Raw genomic sequence first — 21092 nt, forward strand, 5'->3', positions numbered from 1 at the left:
CTGGAACTCGAGAGCTGCTGTACAACATATTACACAAGCTTTTGATAACAGCACTGACATCATGCTGAACTATTTGTCCTATTACTTGAATGTGGTGGTGAAGGAAATGAAAATCCAAAGGTGAAAGAAGTTGCTGAGTTTATTGGGTTCCATTCTATGCAAGAACAGTAACTTTTTCCTGCAGCTGCTCATTCAACCATTCTCACCAGTAAGTTTCTGTATGTTCTGCCAATAAATGGGACATTGGGTTGAAATTTTCTCCCTTAGCTAGTAAGGATGATCTGATCACTTCCTTCTCTTTCCTGTATAATAGACTATAGGCCACGGTGAACAAAACTAACATACAGTGCCTATACCATACAGTGCCTATACAAGTATTCATCCCCCTGGAAGTTTTCATGTTTTATTGTTTTGCAACATTGAGTTACAGTGGGTTTACTTCAGCTTTTCTGACACTGAACAACAGAAAAGAATCTTTTGTGTCAAAGTGAAAACAAATTTCTACAAATCGGTCTAAATTTATTACAATTGATAACACATTAATCGCATAATTACTCCCTCTCTCCCCCCACCCCCAGTCAGTATTTAGCAGGTGTACTTCAGCAGCAATTACAGCCTTGTTTCGATGCGGATAGGTCTCTATCAGCTTTGCACATCTGGGCACTGCAATTTTTCCTCATTTCTTTACAAAATTGCTCAAGCTCTGTCAGATTGCATGGGGATAGAGAGGGAGCAGCTCTTTTCAAGTCCGGCCACAAATTCTCAATTGGATTGAAGTCTAGACTCTGACTTGGACACTCCAGGACATTAACCTTGTTTTTAAGTTATTCCTGTGCAGCTTTGGCTTTATCCTTGGTTATTGTCTTGCTGAAAAATGAATCTTCTCCCAAGTTGCAGTTCTCTAGCAGACTGCATCAGGATTTCCCTGTATTTTGCTGCATTCATCAGACCATATAATGTTCTTCCAGCTGACTTCAGAGTCTGCCACATGCCTTTTGGCAAACTAGCCGAGATTTCATGTGAGTTTTTTTTTCAACAGTGGCGTTCTCCCATAAAACTGCTATTAGTGAAGCATGCAGGCTCTCCCACCCGAGCCACTGAAGTTCACTCCTCCAGAGTTGTTACAGGTCTCTTGGTGGCCTCACTCACTAGTCCCCTTGCACAGTCACTCAGATTTTGAGGAGGCCCTGCTCTAGGCAGATATACAGCTGTACCATGTTCTTTCTATTTCTTGATGATTGACTTAACTGTACTCCAAGGGATGTTCAGTGACTTGGAAAGTTTCTTTTATCCATCTCCTGACTTGTGCTTTTCAATAATATTTTTGTGGAGTTGCTTAGAGCATTCTTTTGTCTTCATGGTGTAGTTTTTGCCAGGATGCTGACTCACCAGCCGTTGGACCTTCCAGATGTCGATCTGTCTCTCTACCAGAAGCTTTTAGGTTCAGACCCAGGGAATACCTGTCACTTTACTTAAAATTACATACTGTTTATTAGGTAACTTGCATTCTCATTTGGCAACACAGTCTCTGCTCACCGAGCTTGAGAACATCTGCAACCAAGTGAGCCCAGAATACTGTTTGGAGCTATTGATATACATTGTTATCACGTAAAGATAAGGGTAGACTGAGAAGCTTCTTGTGGAACAAACCCTTTTTTTGTTTATACATTATTCTCACAGAACGGCTTGCCAAGCTGCCAATAAGTCAGTTCGGTTCTAGCCCTTTTTAATTTGCATATAATTCCTCATTCCCTCCTTTTGTCATTACATCTTAATTTTCATATTCATGTAAGGATGGATAGTAACCCTTGGGATAGGCCGAATGGCTTTCTGCATCATCGTAGTCTCCATCCTCATCATTTGCACCTCGGTCCCTCTGAGGTCCTCTTTCTTCTGGGGGGACTCTTTGTATTAATATCCCTGAGGGTGTAGGGCAAAAGAACCATCCAGTTGGGAAGCAGCACACCATCCGATCTCTGCTTTCCCGTTGGCTGTATCTCCTGGGAGCCACAAGTAGGCCCTTTCCCTGCAAACCCATTGAGTTTCGTTCAGGGGGCGTAGTGGTTTGGCCGTTGTGTAAATGGCACAGGTACTATTGCCCAGAAGGTAAGTCCCCTTACCTTTGAAATTACAGTAGCAGATAGGTTGGTCGGATCTGACAATGGTGGAAGGCCACCTCCCCGTAGGATGGCTTTTTCCAGGGTGGGACAAATGTACCAACCATCAAAGCAGTGGCACCCACCCTCTCCAGTTGCATCATTGGTGCAATTTTGGGCCTCACTAGTCCTAGACTGACTGTTGTTCACTACTGTTCAGTGGAATGACTTATTAGGGGAACCCCTATCTTCCCATGGGGAGGAATCGCTGCACATACCCAGCAGGCAAAACACCTTCCTGTTGCTTTGCTATAGTTTTACCAGCATAACTACAGCAAAGCAACAGGAAGGTGTTTGACTTGGTTACTACAATACAAGTATAGACAGTAATAGCTTCGTCATGATTGCACACGTTTAATGTGTCCATTTCGGAAGTCCTTGTAATTTGACTGCCGTCGGAGTAGTCAGTAACACTTGGTAGGGCCCTTTCCAGCAAGGCTCAAGCTTCTTTCTAAGATGGTTCTTTACAAAAAGAAAGTCTCCTGGGCAAACTCAATCTTCACTTTCCAGTTCCTGGCCTTCCTGGTGAGCCTCCTTCACCTGCGAATGCAAGACCTGGAGAGAATTGGTTAGTGCCAGGATGTACCCTGTAATTTCATTCAACATTTGCTTCAGGTCCATCTCAGTAATGTTGGGGTCTGCAATGCAGCCGTCCAGGGGGTTCTTAAGTCTGCCATGTACTGTTTCAGCTGCCGACATACCCATGTTTAGTCTGATAATGAGTTCTCATCTGGAACAAGACTGTCGGCAGCACCTTGAGCCAATTTTGACCAGTTTCTTCTCCTAATTTAGCCGATTTGTTTTTCAGCATCCCATTAACCCTTTCAATCAGGCCAGCAGCCTGCAGTCTGTGGGGGCAATGGAATGTCTGTTTAATCCCCAGAGCCTGGCATAGCTGGCTATTCATCTTGCCCACCAAATGAGAGCCCTTGTCAGATACTATAAGGCACTCGCGACACCACACTTGGAGTATTGTGTGCAGTTTTGGGCTCCTTATTTTAGAAAGGATATACTGACATTGGAGAGGGTTCAGAGAAGATTCATGAGAATGATTCCAGGAATGAAAAGGTTACCATAGGAGGAATGTCTGGCAGCTCTTGGGCTGTACTACTTGGAGTTCAGGAGAAGGGGGTTTCTCATAGAAACATTCCAAATGTTAAAAGGCCTGAACAGATGAGAAATGGCAAAGTTATCTCCCACGGTAGGGTACAAGAGGGCAGGACTTCAGGGTTGAAGGATGTCTATTTAGAAGAGAGATCCGGAGAAATTACTTTAGTCAAAGGGTGGTAAATCTGTGGAATTTGTTGCCATGAGCTGCTGTGGAGGCCGAGTCATTGGGTGTATTTAAGGCAGTGATAGGTCCTTGATTAGCCAGGGCATCAAAGGGTATGGGGAGAAGACAGGGGAGTGGGGATGACTGGAAGAATTGGTTATCTGTGGTGGGACATGCTTCAATCCACTAAAAACATCAAGAATTACAAGACAATACTTATAACAGTGCACACGTGGTAATTTGATAAAATCACATAGTTGGCAGAAAGGGTATCTTGGCACTGGGGTATATCCCTTTGGGCACAGGGTGCCTTTTCCTGGATTATGTTCTTGGCATATCAGACATGGTCTAGCAACATTCTCTGCTACTTTCTCCAGGTCAGGGCTCAGTCATGATTCCAAACATTGCCTTACCATTCCCTCCTTGCCAAGGTGAGTATTGGTATGTACAAAATCTACAATATAGCCCAGTATAGTTTCAGATACGCAGACCTGACAGGCAGGAGTAAGCCAGCGGTCCTCGATCGGTGAGTAAAAACATCCAGCTGATTCCCAGGTTGGGGGGGGGGGGTTCAGTTTGCCATTTGGAGAGCAGTCAGTGCTCCGGTGAGAGCAGTTTCTTTCACAGCTGGGTCAGCTCTGTCGTTTCCACGGTCAGTCTCAGTCGTACAGAGCGTTTAATAACGGCCAATTGTGAAGGAAGACAAATGGTTGTCAATGTAAACTTTATTAGTGATGGGCATACCAGAGGAGGTGATATAACCCCTAGCTTTCCAAAGTTAGCTGAAGTCATGAGCAACTCCAAAGGCATATCAAGAGTCTGTAAAAAAATGTTGGCTGATTTCCCAATGGCTAGGATGCATGCTGTATTGAGTGCAGAGAGCTCAGCTTGCTGCGCCGAGTGAGGAGGAAGAAAGGAAGCGGACTCCACAGTTTCTATGTCGGAAACAACAGCATATCTTGTACGGCGCTGGCCTTGGTTGTCCATAAAGGACGTAGAAGACTAAGTCCGGGTTAGCGTAGCGAGGGGGACGTCAGTCATGTCAGGTCGGACTTCTGTCAATTGATGATTTATTGTTGCACTATCTTGGGGCAGTGAATCTAGACAGTCAGCTGGGCATTCTGAAAGAGTGGCTGAGTTCACAGTAGAAGAGGGGGGGGAATGGAGAAGGACCTCATATCTAATGTGGCAGGCCTGCATATGGTCTTGAGTTTGGCGGATGTTCAGGGTGACTGTGTCATGAGAGGTGAGTATGCCCACTGGCTGGTGCAAGTTAATGTTACTTGTGGCCAGAACCATATATACTGCAGGGAGGTGAGCCTGAAGCTACTGGATTGAGTTTCTTGCAGAAGAAGGTGACAGGCCGTTGTCGATCCCCATGGATCTGGGAAAGGACAGTGGTGACACCCCCCCCCCCCCCCCCCCCCGTGCTTGATTGTGGCATAGAGTGCAAAACGGTGATATATAGGGGTGCGATATCAGTGCTTGCTAGAGGGAAGCAAAATCCTTTTGGGCCTGCTGAGAGTTGAAAGGGAGTCTTGCATTTGGGCGAGGAATGCAAGACTCCTCGGCGAGGAATAACGGGTGAGGCAACATCGGAAATCCTAGTGCGGCAGAAATTGACAAGGTCCAGGAATTTGCACATCTGAGTCGGTGTAGTGGAGGATGAGGTATTAACAATGGGGATTATATGTCCTGAGATGAGGGATCTATCGGAAGCAGAGATGGCCATACCCAGGAACGGGGCGTGAAAGTGGTCAGTTGAAACTATAGACACTGGGAGAAAATAGTGGGAGAGTGAATGAAGCCCTGGGGCAGACGGGTCCATATATATTACTGGCCTTTATAGTTGGCATGGAGAAAAACATTTTGCAAATCCACCAGGGAAAAGAGTGAGGCATCAGATGGAACACAACTTAGTATGGTAGCAGGGTTGGGCACTGCAGCATGCATAGGTGCAACCACATGGTTAATGGCTTTGAGGGGTTGGACTAGGCGATATTCTGAATGTCACTGGGAAAATGGGTGTATTGCAGAGACATGAGTTGCATGGGACTAGGATCCCCTGTAGTGAGAAACAACGGATCATGGGCTCAGTACCAGACTCGGCCTCGAGTTTGAGCGATATGTGGAATAGTGAGTAACTTTACCCCTTCTCTAATGGCAAGGTCATTGTTAACCTTCCCACCTCTGTTTTACTAGAGGCCCAGAGTTTGGGTTCCACATTGCTCTTTGGAATAGTGGACTGATGGCGAGCAAGTACGCCGGTCAAGGTATATGGTTCGAGGTAGTAGTGGATGATTCCTTCGGGAAAGCCTTGGATGGTAAAGCACTGAGGGTTAGCCTGGTCCACAAGGATGCGGGCTAGAAAACCCAGATCCTTTGGTTTGTGATCACACGCAACAGTAAGGGTGATATGTGAAAAAATGAGGTGGGACTGTTTCCACAAGATAGGATGTATTGCTACCAAAAGAGCAGTTCCTGCCACCCCCTGAATCTCCCATCACTGACACAGAGCAGGTCTGCTGTAATAGAGAGGAGTAGGAGGATTCTAACTGAATGATTACTGGAAGAATTGTAGACCAAAGTAACATGAGGGGCAGGAGATGGGATTACTGAGGGATCTAGGTCGAGTACCCACCATTGTGGGAGGGCAAAATTAGGACACTGTGGCATTGTAACTGGGTCAGGGACCAATATGCCCTTGTTAGTGCATTCGATCTGCAATCCCAGACCACACAGTATATCCCTTGCCGCTATATTCACCCCAATGTTGCCACAGACAGTGAACTTGACCTCCTTTGGGAATGCTAGGTTATAGGAAGTGGGTAGTGGCTTGGTGAGTGTAACTAATTACAGAATCTTCAAATCCTTGGAGGGAGATGGTCTTATTAGAAAGTGGTAGGCGGAGTTGGCTGACGGTTGACTGTTATATGGAGGAGAAAGTTGCCTCAGTGTCGTCCGTAGACTGTAAAGGATGTCTGCTGACAATGAGGGTGAAGAGGGGTTCGTCAGCTAGTTTGGTGGTGAGGATGGGCATCTCAAGGGCAGACTCGTGCAAAAGGGTTATGAGTGGAAAAGGGGGCTTGGCAAGGCTCAGACTGAGGTGTGTGTCTCTGGCCCATGGGGCACTCACCAGTGTCCCATTCGGCCACCATTGTAGCATTCATCCAGACAGGCGGGGAGAGGATGAGGAGGTGGCGCAAATGAGGCATTAGGAGGTTGTGTGAGTCTCTGACTGCCTCCTGGCGGAATACACGAAATGGGTCTCCTTTGTTGCATGTACTCTGGGGGAGGGGGGGTTGATTTTCAGAACTATCCCAAAAGGACTTCACAGCCTAACTAACATGTGCTTGAGTGGATTCTGACCAGTTAATATTGCTGACTTTAACCTTGTCAGTCACCTTGCTGGGCAGGGCTTGGAGGAGGAGAGCACAGTATTGTGGGGACTGGTTCCCTGCTGCGTACAGCGGATCTCCCGATCGTGCAGAATAAAGGGCATTAAAGCGCTCTAGGAAATCATCAGGGGTCTCACCTTTTCTGGGTTTATACTCTTAAGACCTTAGTTACATCTATGGAGGGGGCCAGAATGTGAGACAAGGCATCCAATATATTTTCAGTCGTCCACGGTTCGGTTTGCCCAGACGCAATTAACATAGTTGCCATGTCTGAGCTGAGTGGTGAATTGTGTCCAGTCAGAGTAAAGGCAGCCATAGCCAGAGGGAACAAATCTGGGGAGTTAGCGGAATAAATAGGACAGTTCTTGAATAATTACAGACCCCTGGGTGGGGGGCGTCAGCCTTTTTGTTGGGGGTGGCATTCAGTGTACCACAGAATTCAGAAGGGGTCCAGGGTTTATGGATTTGCACAGTAGGTGCTTGTCCTGCCACTCAGACTTGTGGGTTAGGAACGGTCCTCATGGGCAATTGATACCAAGTCTGTATCGGTCCCGGTAAAACCAGTGGCCCTCGTTCAGGGGTCCCGACCGGGAAAGGTCCAGTCTGACTGTGCATGCAGGCAGAAACGGGCATTGGGCTTCCCAGCTGTTCTGGAGGAGCTACGTCGGTTGGTGGTGTTGCAGTGACAGTCAGGTTCGTGACTGAGGCACCAGGTCAAGAACCATATGGGAGTGGGGAACCTGACTGGTAAAACAGGCACCAACGCAGTTGTGGGTAGTGCGGCGGGATTTTTGGTCGCCTTACCCATTCGGAGTCGTCATCAGTATCGTTTGGGGAATCAGTCAATAAGTCTGGATAGAGGCAGCGTACCCCAGAATTACTTTTATTTTCCGTTTCCCTTTTCTCTTTATTCGTTATTCCGTGGCCAGTATGTTACTTCTCTGATACAATTTCTTTCTCTGTCTCCTTTGTCTGTTTCTGTCCCTTATCCCAGTCTTCACAAATCGCTCCCAAGTCTTGCCAACTTCTAGGATTGCCTCTTTTATCACGTACATCTATCCCTCTTCGCTTAGCGTTATCGGTCGAACAAGTTAATTTATGTCTGTCTTTTATTTCTGACTCTTGTCTCCATACCAATCAGGCGACCGTACTCTTTCACTGCCTTCCCTTTCCATATTCCCTGCTCTGCCTACCGTATTAAATTTAATTCAAGTGTACCTCCTGCAGGCCAATTGTCATTTCCCAAACGTTTAGACAATTGGAATGACATTCATCTCAGTTTCTTTTCATTGTCTGGATATTTGTCTATTTTCAGTAATGGATTGCTCCCCCACCCCCCCCCCCCAATCTAAGTGGGCACCCATCGTGTTCTGGGGAGACTCGATCCGTTCATCTTAATATTCCTTTTGGGTCTTGTCAGTGGATTTTCCCTGCTAAAATTAGGTAACAAACAGTTGTCAGAGAGGAATCAAGGTTAAAGCTTACCTTGTGGGTCCGTTCGTTTCTGATTCATCCCAACAGTCCGTCCATCCACTTATTATTCATTTTGGCGAGGCGTCTACCACATATTGGGACCCTGCTCGCAGCACCAAGATGTCGATCTGCCTCTCCACCAGAGGCTTTTAGGTTCAGACCCAGATAATAACTGTCAAACACAGTTTACTTAAAAGTACATACTGTTTATTAGCAAGCTTGCGTTCTCAGTTGGCAACACAGTCTCTGCTCACCAAGCTTGAGAAAATCTGCAGCCGAGTGAGCCCAGAGTACTGTTTGGAGCTTTTGATACATATCTTTATCACATATAGAACGGTAGACCAAGAAGCTTCTCATGGAACATACAATAATGTTCATACATTATTCTCACAGAACAACTTGCCAAGTTCCCAATAAGTCAGTTAGGTTCTAGCCCTTTTAATTCTGCATATAATTCCTGACAGGTATAGGTGTATTTTTACCACAACCAGATGAAACACAGTGATCTCCATTTAACTAATTATGTGACTTCTGAAACCAGTAATGATTTGGTGTGTCATATTAAAGGGAGTGAATACTTGTGCAATCAGTTATTTTATTTTTGTAATTTGGTCATTTTCTAAAGATCTGTTTTCACTTTGACACAAAAGAGGTTTTTTTTTCCTGTCGATCAATGTAAAATAAAAGCCAATTTAAATACACTGATTCAATGTTGTAAAACGATAAAACATGAAAACTTCCCAGAGGGGTGAATACTTTTTTTCAGCACTGTTGCTCTTCACATTCCATCCTTGGTCATCAAATATCTGTCTACCTCTGTCTAATTTTGAGGGTTAGCATTTCAAATACCATAGCCCTCAAAGAAAATGTTTCTTGTCTTAAATGGCTGAGTTCCGATGCTTAATTCACAATCTTCCACAAGAGGAATCTTTCGCTCATTCACCCAGTCAAGATTGTCACAAACTTGTATTTTAAAGAATATCCTTCTGTAAACCAGTTGGGGTCTCTCAACCCTTAGATGGCTGAAGTGTAACCTCTCTTTACATTGTTTCCCAAATGATGTTTTAATTAGCTATCCTAACTACTTTATGTTCATACTTGCAACCTTGCAATTCATAATTGCTCTACCTGATGGAATTCTACTTCTCACATACAGGTAATATGCTGTTTCTTGCCATGAACAACTTGCCAAAATTTCTACCTCCTCTACTTAATTTTATCTTTTGGTTCCATTCTATGGTGTTGTCACTGCTGTAGTGAATTTTTTTATTTCTGCATTGCCTGCTATATATATCTCAGTCTGCAGACAGTCGGTATATTTTGAACATAAGGAGCACTTTGTCTGAAGCAAGTCTTTTTTTAAACTAATTTTTGACTTTTGGGTTTAAGATTCTGCAATGTTTGCAGATCCATTCTGGAATTGTCCTTATTTTCCTGTGTATGAATTGGCACACTGGACCTTCAAGTTGTGTGCTTTCGTAAACGTGGCAAGTGACTTGATTTGCTGATAGGAAATGCTTCTGATCAGATTGACTCCCTTTGATTCTTTTTGGGGCTGACATTCAACTAATGTTGAAGATTAATCCACATTGTCATTTGTTTGATCTTAGTTCATCACTGGCTCAGTTGGTAGGAATTCCATGAGTTTAATTATTACCCATGCATGGCATGGCAAGTTGGGCTGAAGGGTCTCTTTTCCATGTTTTACTCTGAATCTACTGAGTTGTCCAAAGTTACAGGCTCTGCATATTCTGTCTAGTAAAATAACGGTTCCAAAGAATTCTGCCACAAAAGAGATTCCATGTAATTTGTGTAATGCACTTGTGTAAAGTCAGCATAGTTTGAGGACACCTGTATACTGTGGGCCTGACAAACCATCCTGAGTCCCTTTGTCTACTGAAGAAATTTCATTTCACTCTTTTGGAACTCTGCTGGATTGTATCTTCAGCTTGTATTATTGCAGTGTAAGTCTGTTATTTTTCCTAAGAGTTGCAAAAGCTGCAGAATTGGAGTAAACAAGGAGTCTTACAAGTCAGATTATAGCACTTGAGGTCCTTCCGTTTAGTTTTGAACTGCCCTTGAAGCTTTTTGGGATACTTGCATTGATATTTTTATCTCTGGGTTTGATAACTGTCTTTCATTATACTGGTGAGACATTAAGTAAGTGTAGCAACCAATCAATCTGAAAGTGGTTGGTCCTAGTGCAGTTTTGAGATGGATGCATTGAGCAGACTGCTTGTATACCCCTCTTACCAGAATGAGCTGTTGTTAAATAAGGAGCAGAAATGCATCCTGGGCCACATTCCTCTGACAGAAATGAGGTATACCAACAAGCATTTATTCCTGACTTTTGTCTCTCCCATGAAGAATTGGCCTTTGTGTCACAACTTCGGTCCTTTCTGCTCAACAGCTTGCAATCATGCAGAATATCACGAGGATTTCTGAGGAAGCAAAGTTCGGATGTACCAACAGGAGGCAGCTCCGGTCTTTGACAGGTGGGGTTATCCACTGAGGGAAATTGCATTTCAGAATAGTGTCTTATTGCAGGCATGGACAGTGCAGGCAGAGAATTTGCTGATGAACTTCATTTGCTTACCTTGCATTCAAGGTAACATTTGGTAAGTTAGAAAGAAATTATTGTCGACTCACATCTTTGGGTGTGGCTGGTTGCCATTTTGATTGTTCAGTTCGTGTGCGTACAAAATTCGTGATTTAGTAGCTATATTTGCTATTCTCTGATTGGTGTATTTAAACCTTTGCCGTTGGTCAGCATTTAATTGTGCTCTTTGTTCATTGCTTGATACCCCTAAATTTCAAAAGTAATACATTTCAGAAAGATAGCGACAAATGCACGCGTTTACATTTTGGAACCTTAGCTAGGATATACAAGGCTACGAATTTAAACTGGAATTGATGCTAATTCCATGTCCCATGTCACTTTAGAATGTATATATCAAACGACTGGTGACATAGTCTGCACACATTGCATTCTGTTCTCAAAATCCAGGTAAATTGCACACGGGACACATAAAAGTTGCTGGTGAACGCAGCAGGCCAGGCAGCATCTCTAGGAAGAGGTACAGTCGACGTTTCGGGCCAAGACCCTTCATCAGGACTAACTGAAAGAAGAGATAGTAAGAGATTTGAAAGTGGGAGGGGGACAGGGAGATCCAAAATGATAGGAGAAGACAGGAGGGGCCCTATCATTTCGGATCTCCCCCTCCCCCTCCCAAATCTCTTACTAGCTCTTCTAGTTAGTCCTGATGAAGGGTCTCGGCCCGAAACATTGACTGTACCTCTTCCTTTAGATGCTGCCTGGCCTGCTGCGTTCACCAGCAACTTTGATTTGTGTTGCTTGAAATTCCAGCATCTACAGATTTCCTCGTGTTTGCATTTTTAAATTGCACACGGGAAGTTGTTTGAAGTTGGTCTGCAGTGATTTTTTCCCTTATTTATCTGTTAGTTTATTGAGATATAGCGCGAAGTAGGTCCTTCCAGCCCTTCGAGCCACATCACCCAACAATACCCAATTTAACCCTGTCCTAATCACAGGGCAATTATCAATGACTAATTAATTATCCTAGTAACTGGTGCGTCTTGGACTGTGGTAGGAAACTGGAGCACTGGGAAAAAGTCCACACGTTCCACAGGGAGGATGTACAAATCTCTTGCAGATTACATTGGAATTGAACTCTATCCAGAACTGTAAAAGTGTTGCGCTAACTACTATGCTATTGTGGCGCCAATTGGTTAAGTGAAGGATGTAGCAGAAGTTGGATTGTGGGGTGGCTTCCTTGTATAAGCAAATTCCAGAGTGAAAGGATTTGTGTAGAGTGCTATCAGAGTTTAGCAATGTTTCAAAGTGCTTCAAAGTAGGTAGGCACCTACTGAACAAGACAAGAACTCACAGACAGAAAATAAGATTGAATGAACAGGATCTTTTAGCATATTGAATATATGAATGCAAATGCTGTGTTTTTTGATCTGATTTCTATTTGTTCTAATTGCAAGGTACACATCAAGGAAAAAGCTAAGGATATCTAATTAAGTTTAATAGATTTTGGATAGCAACGTCCTTAATCCTCAAATGAGACTATTTGGAATGCGAACTATGGAGTTGTATAGCGCTAAAAGGCCGATTCAGTCCACTACATCATGGTATCATTTTTGCCCATCTAAACTAGTCCCATTTAGTGCACAAATTAGTTACATAGAAAATGAGCAGAATATTTATTAGAGCCTTTCTTCATCAGCAGAACAACATTAGCTGGCCTCCAGTTGTCTTGTCACCTCACCCGTGGCTAAGGGTGTTTTTAAATATCTCTCCGATTTCTGCACTAGTCTCCCATAGGTCTGAGGAACACATTCAGACCCTGGGGATTTATCCACACTAATTTGGCTCAAGCCAGCAAGCACTTCCTCCTCTGTAATCTGTATATGGTTTGTGACCTTGCTGCTGCATTGCCTCATATATGTGGACTGGATCCCGAGTAGAGATGCAAAAATTTAATTTAAGACTTCTCCCATCTCCTTTGACTCCACACATAGATTGGTTCGTTGCTATCCTTTTGCTTTTAATATCTGTAAAATCCCTTGGGATTCTCCGCCTTGTCTGCTAGAGCACCTTATGCCGCCTTTTAGCCCTCCTGATCTATTTCTTATGCTCAAGTGTCTTATTTGTTCCTATCTGCCTATATCTGTTATGCAGCTCCTTTTTCTTAACCAGGCCCTCAATATCTTGAAAACCATCGTTCCCTAAACCTGTTATCCTTGTGTTTTTTTTCTGGTAGGAACATACAAGTTCTGTGCACTCAAAATTTCACATTTACCGGGTATATCTTTCTCCAGTTTAGAATCTCAGCTGGTGGAATAGGACCTATCTTTTTGCATATTTACTTGGAAAACAATGGCATGATCACTAGATGCAAAGTGTTCCCCTGTTCAAACTTCTGTTATCTGCCCTATCATATTCCCTAATAGGAGATCTAGTATCACACTGTTTTGGGACTTCAATGTACTGATTAAGAAAACGTAACTGAACATATTTGACCGACTGTTATCCAGGCCTTTTACAGTATGAGAGTCCTAGTCAATAAGTGGAAAGTTAAAATCGCCTACTATCACAAACTTGTGTTTCTTGCAAGTCTACGATCTCTCTATAATGTTGCTGCTTTAAATCCCATGGACTGTTGGTTGGGCTATGACATAATCCCATTAATGTGGTCATACCATTCTTATTTCTCAGTTCTACCCATAATGCCCTACTAGATGAGCTCTCCAGCCTGTTCTGACTGAGCACTGCTGTGACATTTTCCCTGACTAGTAATATCACATCATCCCTTTTAATTGCTCCCGCTCTATCACGTCTAAAACAGAACCCCAGAACATTGAGCTGCCACTCCTGCCCCTCCTGTAACCAAATGTCACTAATGGCTGCAATGTCATAATTCCACGTGCTAATCCATGTAATAAGCTCATTTACCATTCCTACAATACTACTTGCATTGAAATGTATGCAGTTCAGAACACTGGTCCACTGTGCTTGACCTTTCAATTCCTGACTTTGTATGTAGGCTTAACATTGTTCGCCCACAATTCCATTATCTGTTCTGGAGCTCTGGTTCTGAGCTCCCCTGAAGCAGTACCAACTTCTGTGGTTAGCCGGTGATCCAGATATCTGAAGCCCTCCTTCCTGTACTAATTCCTGAGCCATGTGTTGAACTGTAAAAACTTCCTATTTCTGGCCTCTCTAGCACTTGGTGCAGGTAGCAATCCTGAGATCACAGCTATAGAGGTCCTGTCTTTTAACTTGGCACCTAACTCCCTGAACTCCCTTTGCAGGACCTCATCACCCCTCCTACCCATGCCATTGGTACCAACATGGACCACGACTTTTGGCTGCTTACCCTCCCACTTAATGCTATGGACTTGAACTCGACCTGGCACCCAAGATGCAACAATCAGTCTCATTCTTGTCCACGGAGCCTCCTTTCAGTTCACCTAACAAATGAATCCCCTATCTCTGCAGCTCCCCTCTTCTTCCCCCTTCCCTTCTGAGCCACAGAGCCAGACTTGGTGCCAGATGCATGACCGCTGTGGTTTTTCTCTGCTAGGTCATTCCTCCCAGCAGTATCCAATGTCTGGTGAGGGAACTGGCTACTTATCCCCTTTCCCCTTCCTGGTGGTCACCCAGGTATAACTAACTACCTGCCTGTAAGTCCTGTCTATTAAACCCCTCAACCTCCCTAAAGATCTGGAGTTCATTCAGTTCCAGCTCCAACTCCTTAAGTCTGTTAGAAGCTACAGTTGGATGCCCTTCAGTGACACTGGGGGTCGTCCTATCTTCCCATATCCTGCAAGAGGAACATTCCATTATCCTGCCTGGCATCCCCACTGCTCTCAATGTGCAATAAGAAATAAAGGATAAATAATGAAAGCAAAATCTACCTGCAGCCTAACCTCTAACCAAAACCTAGATTTCCCCACTCCCAATAATGGCCGCTCTGCTTAAACCCAACTTTTTTAAATTGGTCCTTAGGGTCTAATTATGCGCAATCTGCTGTCTCCTCAGGACTGGCGCACAAAATTTGCTGACTGCATCCAGCTCGCTTATTTTAACACTTACTCCCTCCGTGCAGTTGGGTGTCTCCTCGGGGCTACCAATCATGAACTTTTGACGATTTCATTTTTGATACCTGATCCTATGTGTATGCTTATTGGCATTAATGAGGGGAAGGCTTCCAGTAAAAGCATTGTTTAAACAAACATTGGCAACTTGAATGGTAGGGAGGATTTTATTCCCTACTTGCAGGGTCAAACTAGATAACTGATACTAATTGAGATTCCTTCTAATTGTATGAGCAATGGGGAGATTGGTATGTATTAATCATTGTTTATTTCTACAGCTCTGCTGAAAGTGTTACAGATCTAGTCTTCAAAACCTTCTGTCTATCTCTGCATTACTTTGTTATACTGTTGGTTTATGGAGGTGGAATCATTGTTAGCTGAGAAATGCAGGTGATGTTTTGTTGTGAAGAAGCTCAACCAATACATGTTAAATCCATCTTATCCCATGTGTGCCAAAACTTTTCTACTGGGTACATTTTAAAATTGGCATTGCTCATAGAACTTCATACTCATACTGCATTCCTAAGATGTGAGATATGCAGTCTGGAATTTCTCTTGTGCTTGACGTTTTGAGAAATCAGATATGTCTTATAGTACTGATTGACAAAGCATTTTAATTGCTTTGTGTTAGACCTTTGCAATTAATTCAAGCCTAAAATGAGACTGACTGTCACCATCTGGGACATGCCCACTTCTCCTAACTGCCAGTAGGGAGTAGATACGGGAGCTTGAAGGCCCACATTCAACAATTTAGGAACACCTTCTTCCCCTCCATCAGATTTCTGAACGATCCATGAACACTACCTTGCTATTCCTCTTTTGTACTTATTTATTGTAATTTTTGTCTTGCACTGTTCTGCTGCCACAAAACTAGTTTCACATCATAGTTCAGTGATAATAAGCCTGATTGATAATGATGTCCAGAAAACCAATTTAGAAATTGAATCTTTGTCTTTACTTAGTCCCCTGTCAGTCCAGTACAATACAGATGATATGTTAAATACAGCTTGGTGCCACACATGATGATTGGAATGGTACAGAACTTCACTTTAAATCACCATATTTTGGGTTTTGTGAATAATGTTAACATTGTTTCTGTTCAAAAATAAGACATCTTGATTAAAGCTAGCAATTTTTAATGAGTGCATCAGTTCAAATCAAAAGTTTCTGACTCTTTGTGTACTATTTAGAGTGTTTTTATAAATGATTTAACAAGCATCTGCTGAAAATTGTTAACAGGTAATTTCACCTGCTGCTTTGTTCTTGGCTGCGAAAGTGGAGGAACAGCCACGTAAACTTGAGCATGTCATAAAAGTAGTACATGCATGCTTGAATCCCCAAGAGGCACCACTGGATGTGAAGAGTGATGTAAGTTCTAAAGAATATGGTAGAATATTAATAGAATTTAGGATTATAAGCATTTTGGAGAAAATTCTATATGATCTGCAAATGCTACATGAGTTATCTTGCTAACTGTTTCTGACAGTACAATTTTTATTTATTTGGCTTATTTTAAAATGTAATGGTTGTAAAACAATTGTTCTTTCACTATTGATTAAGCAAAAATAATCATACTGGTTTTATTAGATTCCACTGTGAGGACTGCTTTCTAATACATGCTTGTTTAACTTTAGGCATATCTTCAGCAGGCCCAAGACCTGGTCATACTTGAAAGTATAATATTGCAAACCTTGGGTAAGTTGAAATTGGGACTGAAGTTTAATACAATCCTTCAATTCATAGGTACCAAGGTCATCTTGATTGTTTTTATTTTAAAAAGTTTACAATATAATTGGTTTGTGAATCATTTTCTGTTCTCAGGTGAATTCAATATTGCCATTGCAGCTAAGCCTTAGTCTACATTTTCTCATGTAGACATTTCTTTTTGAGGATTATGGATGGCCTCAAAAACTCTATTGTCAAAGTGCAGTTAGGCAGACCACCAAACTTACTGTTGATGAAGTCAGCATTGAGGCCTTTATGCTAACTCTTAACCTGTTATAAGGTGCAATCGGTGTTCTGTATTGCATAAAATTGTATTATTTTGGGGAGACAATGCTTTATTGCACAATAAGTTGCTCCAGTGACTTTTAATTGCATTTGATTAGCTGTAACATGATGTGAGACATCCAAACACGCTGGGTGAATGCACTTAGAGATAACATGCTTTACTGTAATGATTGCTCTAGTTAGAAGTCAAAGGGCTAATAATGTTGACTCAAATATCAGTTGGGGCAGCACAGTAGCCTAGAGGTTAACACAAGGCTTTACAGTACATGTGACTCCAGTTCAATTCCTGCCACTGCCTGTAAGGAGTTTATAAGTTCCCTGTGTGGGTTTCCTCTGTTTCCTGCCACATTCCAAGCATGCACCGGTTAATAGGTTATTTGGTCATTATAAATTGTTCCATGATTAGACTTGGATTAAATTGGAGAATTGCTGGGTGGCGTGGCTCGAATGTCTAGAAGGGTCTACTCTGTACTCTGCCGATTAATAAATCGGTTGCTATAACACATATATTCTTCGTAACTCAAAACTTTTGTTTGGCTCTTCAAGCTATTTCCAACACTATATTCCTACCGAGTTTTTTTCATTGAATTCCCAGAATATGAATAGCTATGAAATAATTAAAGTGATAACTTATAGGAAAGAGCACCTTGGAAGTGGATTACTCATCAGTTGTCTGAATAGGAATTGTGTATAGTCATATAGCAATCTTGATTTTATTCTTAACCTATCTGATATTGCTCTGAGTCTGAGTCATAGAAAATTACAGCATAGAAATAGACCATTCGGCCCATCTACTCCGAGCCTACTCCCATTGACCTGCACCATCACCACAGCCCTCAATACCTGTACCATCCATGTACCTATCTAAACTTTGAAATGTTGAAACCAACCTTGCATCCACCACTAGCACTGGCAGCTCATTCCACACACTCATGACCCTCTGAGTGAAGAAGTTTCCCCTCAAGTTCCCCTTAATGTGGGGAGATGTTGGTAAGGCATCAGACAAAGTTTAAAAGGAATCAAAAGGTTGGGTGTGGTGCAACAAAATCGAAAAGAGTGAGTACGGGACTGAAGGTGTATCTGATTGCGGACAGTATATGGAATAAGGTATAGATGAACTTGCAACACAGTTGCAGATTGGCAGGTATGACGTAGTAGGCATCACTGAATCATGGCTAGAAGATTATTATAGCTGGGAGTCCAAGGATGCATGTTATATCAAAAGGACAGGCAGGAAGGCAGAGGGAGTGGCATTGCTCTGTTGGTTTAAAAAATGAAATAAATCTTTAGAGGTGACATAGGGATGAAAGGTGTTCTATCATTGTGGATAGAGCTAAGGAACTGCAAGCGTACAAAGACCCTGATGGGAGTTGAATACAGGCTCCCAAACAGTGGCAAGGATATGGTCTACAAATTACAACAGGAGGTGGAAACTGCATGCCAAAAGGGTGATGTTACAGTAGTCATGGGGATTTCAATATGCAGGTAGATTGGGAAAATCAGGTTGGTACTGGACTCCAAGAAAGGGAGTTTGTGGAGAGCCTCAGAGATGGATTCTTAGAGCAGCTTGTGTTAGAGCCTACCAGGGAGAAGACAATTCTGGATTTAGTGTTGTGTAATGAGCCAGATTTGATAAGGGAACTCCAGGTAAAGGAGCCATTAGGAGGTACTGCCCATAATATGATGAGTTTTAATCTACAATTTGAGAGGAAAAAGGGAAAATCGGAAGTGTCAGTATTACAGTTGAACAAAGGAGACTATGGACCCATGAGGGAGGAGCTGGCTAAAGTTGACTGGAAAGATACCCTAGCAGGGATGACAGTGAAACAACAATGACAGGTATTTCTGGGAATAATGCAGAAGGTGCAGGATCAGTTCGTTCCAAAGAGGAAGAAAGATTCTAAGGGGAGTAAGGGGCGACCGTGGATGACAAGGGAAGTCAAGGACAGCATAAAAATAAAAGAGGAAGTATAACATAGCAAGGTTGAGCAGGAAGCCGGAGGATTCGGAGACTTTTAAGGAACTACAGAAGATAACTAAAAAGGCAATACGGGGGGAAAAGATGAGGTACGAATGTAAGCTAGCCAAGAACATAGAGGAGGTTAGTAAGCTCCTTTAGGTATGTGAAGAGGAAAAAATTAGTTAAGATCAAAGTTGGGCCCTTGAAGACAGAAAAGGGTGAATTTATTATGGGGAACAAGGAAATGGCAGATGAGCTGAACAGGTTCTTTGGATCTGTCTTCACTAGGGAAGGCACAAACAATCTCCCAGATGTAATAGTGGCCAGAGGACCTAGGGTAACAGAGGAACTGAAGGAAATTCGCATTAGGCAGAAAATGGTGTTGAGTAAACTGATGGGACTGAAGAGTGATAAATCCCCAGGGCCTGAAGGTCTGCATCCCAGGGTACTTAAGGAGGTGGCTCTAGAAATCGTGGACGCATTGGTAATCATTTTCCAATGTTCTATAGATTCAGGATCAGTTCCTGTGGATTGGAGGGTAGCTAATGTTATCCCAGTTTTTAAGAAAGGAGGGAGAGAGAAAACAGACAATTATAGATCAGTTAGTCTGACATCAGTAGTAGGGAAGATGCTGGAATCAATTATAAAAGATGAAATAGCAGCATATTTGGATAGCAGTAGCAGGATAGGTCCGAGTCAGAATGGATTTACGAAGGGGAAATAGTGCTTGACTAATCATCTGGAATTTTTTGAGGATGTAACTATGAAAATGGACATGGGAAAACCAGTACCCCGGACTTTCAGAAAGCCTTTGATAAGGTCCACATAGGAGATTAGTGGGCAAAATTAGATCCCATGGTATTGGGGGTAGGGTACTAACATGGATAGAAAATTGTTTAGCAGACAGGAAACACAGAGTAGGGATTAACAGGCCCTTTTCAGACTGGCAGGCAGTGAGTAGTGGGGTACCGCAAGGCTTGGTGCTGGGATCACAGCTATTTACAATATATGTTAATGATTTAGATGAAGGGATTAAAAGTAACATTAGCAAATTTGCAGATGACACGCTGGGTGACTGTGAAATGTGAGGAGGATGTTTTGAGAATACAGGGTGACTTGGACAGGTTGGGTGAGTGGGCAGATGCAGTTTAATATGGATAAGTGTGAGGTTATCCACTTTGGTGGCAAGAACAGGAAGGCAGATTATTATCTAAATGGAGTCAAGTTAGGAAAAGTGGAAGTACAGTGAGATCTAGGTGTCCTTGTTCATCAGTCACTGAAAGTAAACATGCAGGTACAGCAGGCAGTGAAGAAAGCTAATGGCATGTTGGCCTTCATAACAAGGGGAGTTGAGTATAGGAGCAAAGAGGTCCTTCTGCAGTTGTTCAAGGCCCTGGTGAGACCACACCTGGAGTATTGTGTGCAGTTTTGGTCTCCAAATTTGAGGAAGGACATTCTTGCTATGGAGGGAGTGCAGCGTAGGTTCACAAGGGTAATTCCCAGGATGGCGGGACTGTCGTATGTTGAAAGATTGGAGCGACTGAGCTTGTATACACTGGAATTTAGAAGGATGAGAGGGGATCTGATTGAAACAGAAGATTATTAAGGGATTGGACATGCTGGAGGCAGGAAACATGTTCCCGATGTTGGGGGAGTCCAGAACCAGAGGCCACAGTTTAAGAATAAGGGGTAGGACACTTAGAACGGAGTTGAGGAAAAACTTTCACACAGAGGGTTGTGGATCTGTGGAATGCTCTGCCTCAGAAGGCAGTGGAGGCCAATTCTCTGGATTCTTTCAAGAAAGAGTTAGAGCTCTTAAAGATAACGGAGTCAAGGGGTATGGGGAGAAGGCAGGAACCAGGGTACTGATTGTGGATGATCAGCCATGATCACAGTGAATGGCGGTGCTCGCTCGAAGGGCCAAATGGCCTACTCCTGCACCTATTGTCTATTGTTACCATAACTAGAGAGAAGATTCTTGGGGAAACAAAGGTCTGGAGGTAGATGAGTCACCTGGACCAGGTGGTGTACACCCTGAGTTATGAAGAAGGTGGCTGAAGAGATCATGGTGGCATTAGTAATGATCTTTCAAGAATCACTACATTCTGGAATTGTTCCAGAAGACTGGAAGATCACAAATGTCACTCTACTCTTCAAGAAGGGAGAGGGGCAGAAGAAAGGAAAATATAAGCCAG

The 21092-nt window shown here is 43.1% G+C and overlaps 1 protein-coding gene across 3 annotated transcripts in view; it reads left to right on the plus strand.

The window, feature by feature from the left end:
- The window catches only part of ccnt2a (cyclin T2a), a 39051-nt gene that overhangs the window by 3773 nt on the left and 14186 nt on the right, over window positions 1-21092 (plus strand). For all 3 annotated transcript variants that reach the window (XR_011886464.1, XM_072262156.1, XM_072262157.1), the window contains exons 3-4: window positions 16167-16295; window positions 16562-16622. Coding sequence is in view for 2 of the 3 variants with exons in the window: in XM_072262156.1 (XP_072118257.1) it covers window positions 16167-16295; window positions 16562-16622 (190 nt within the window). In the remaining variant the exon portion in view is untranslated. The remainder of the gene's footprint in view (window positions 1-16166; window positions 16296-16561; window positions 16623-21092) is intronic.

Source organism: Mobula birostris, chromosome 6 (genome assembly GCF_030028105.1).
Source record: "Mobula birostris isolate sMobBir1 chromosome 6, sMobBir1.hap1, whole genome shotgun sequence".
Classification (NCBI taxonomy): domain Eukaryota; kingdom Metazoa; phylum Chordata; class Chondrichthyes; order Myliobatiformes; family Myliobatidae; genus Mobula; species Mobula birostris.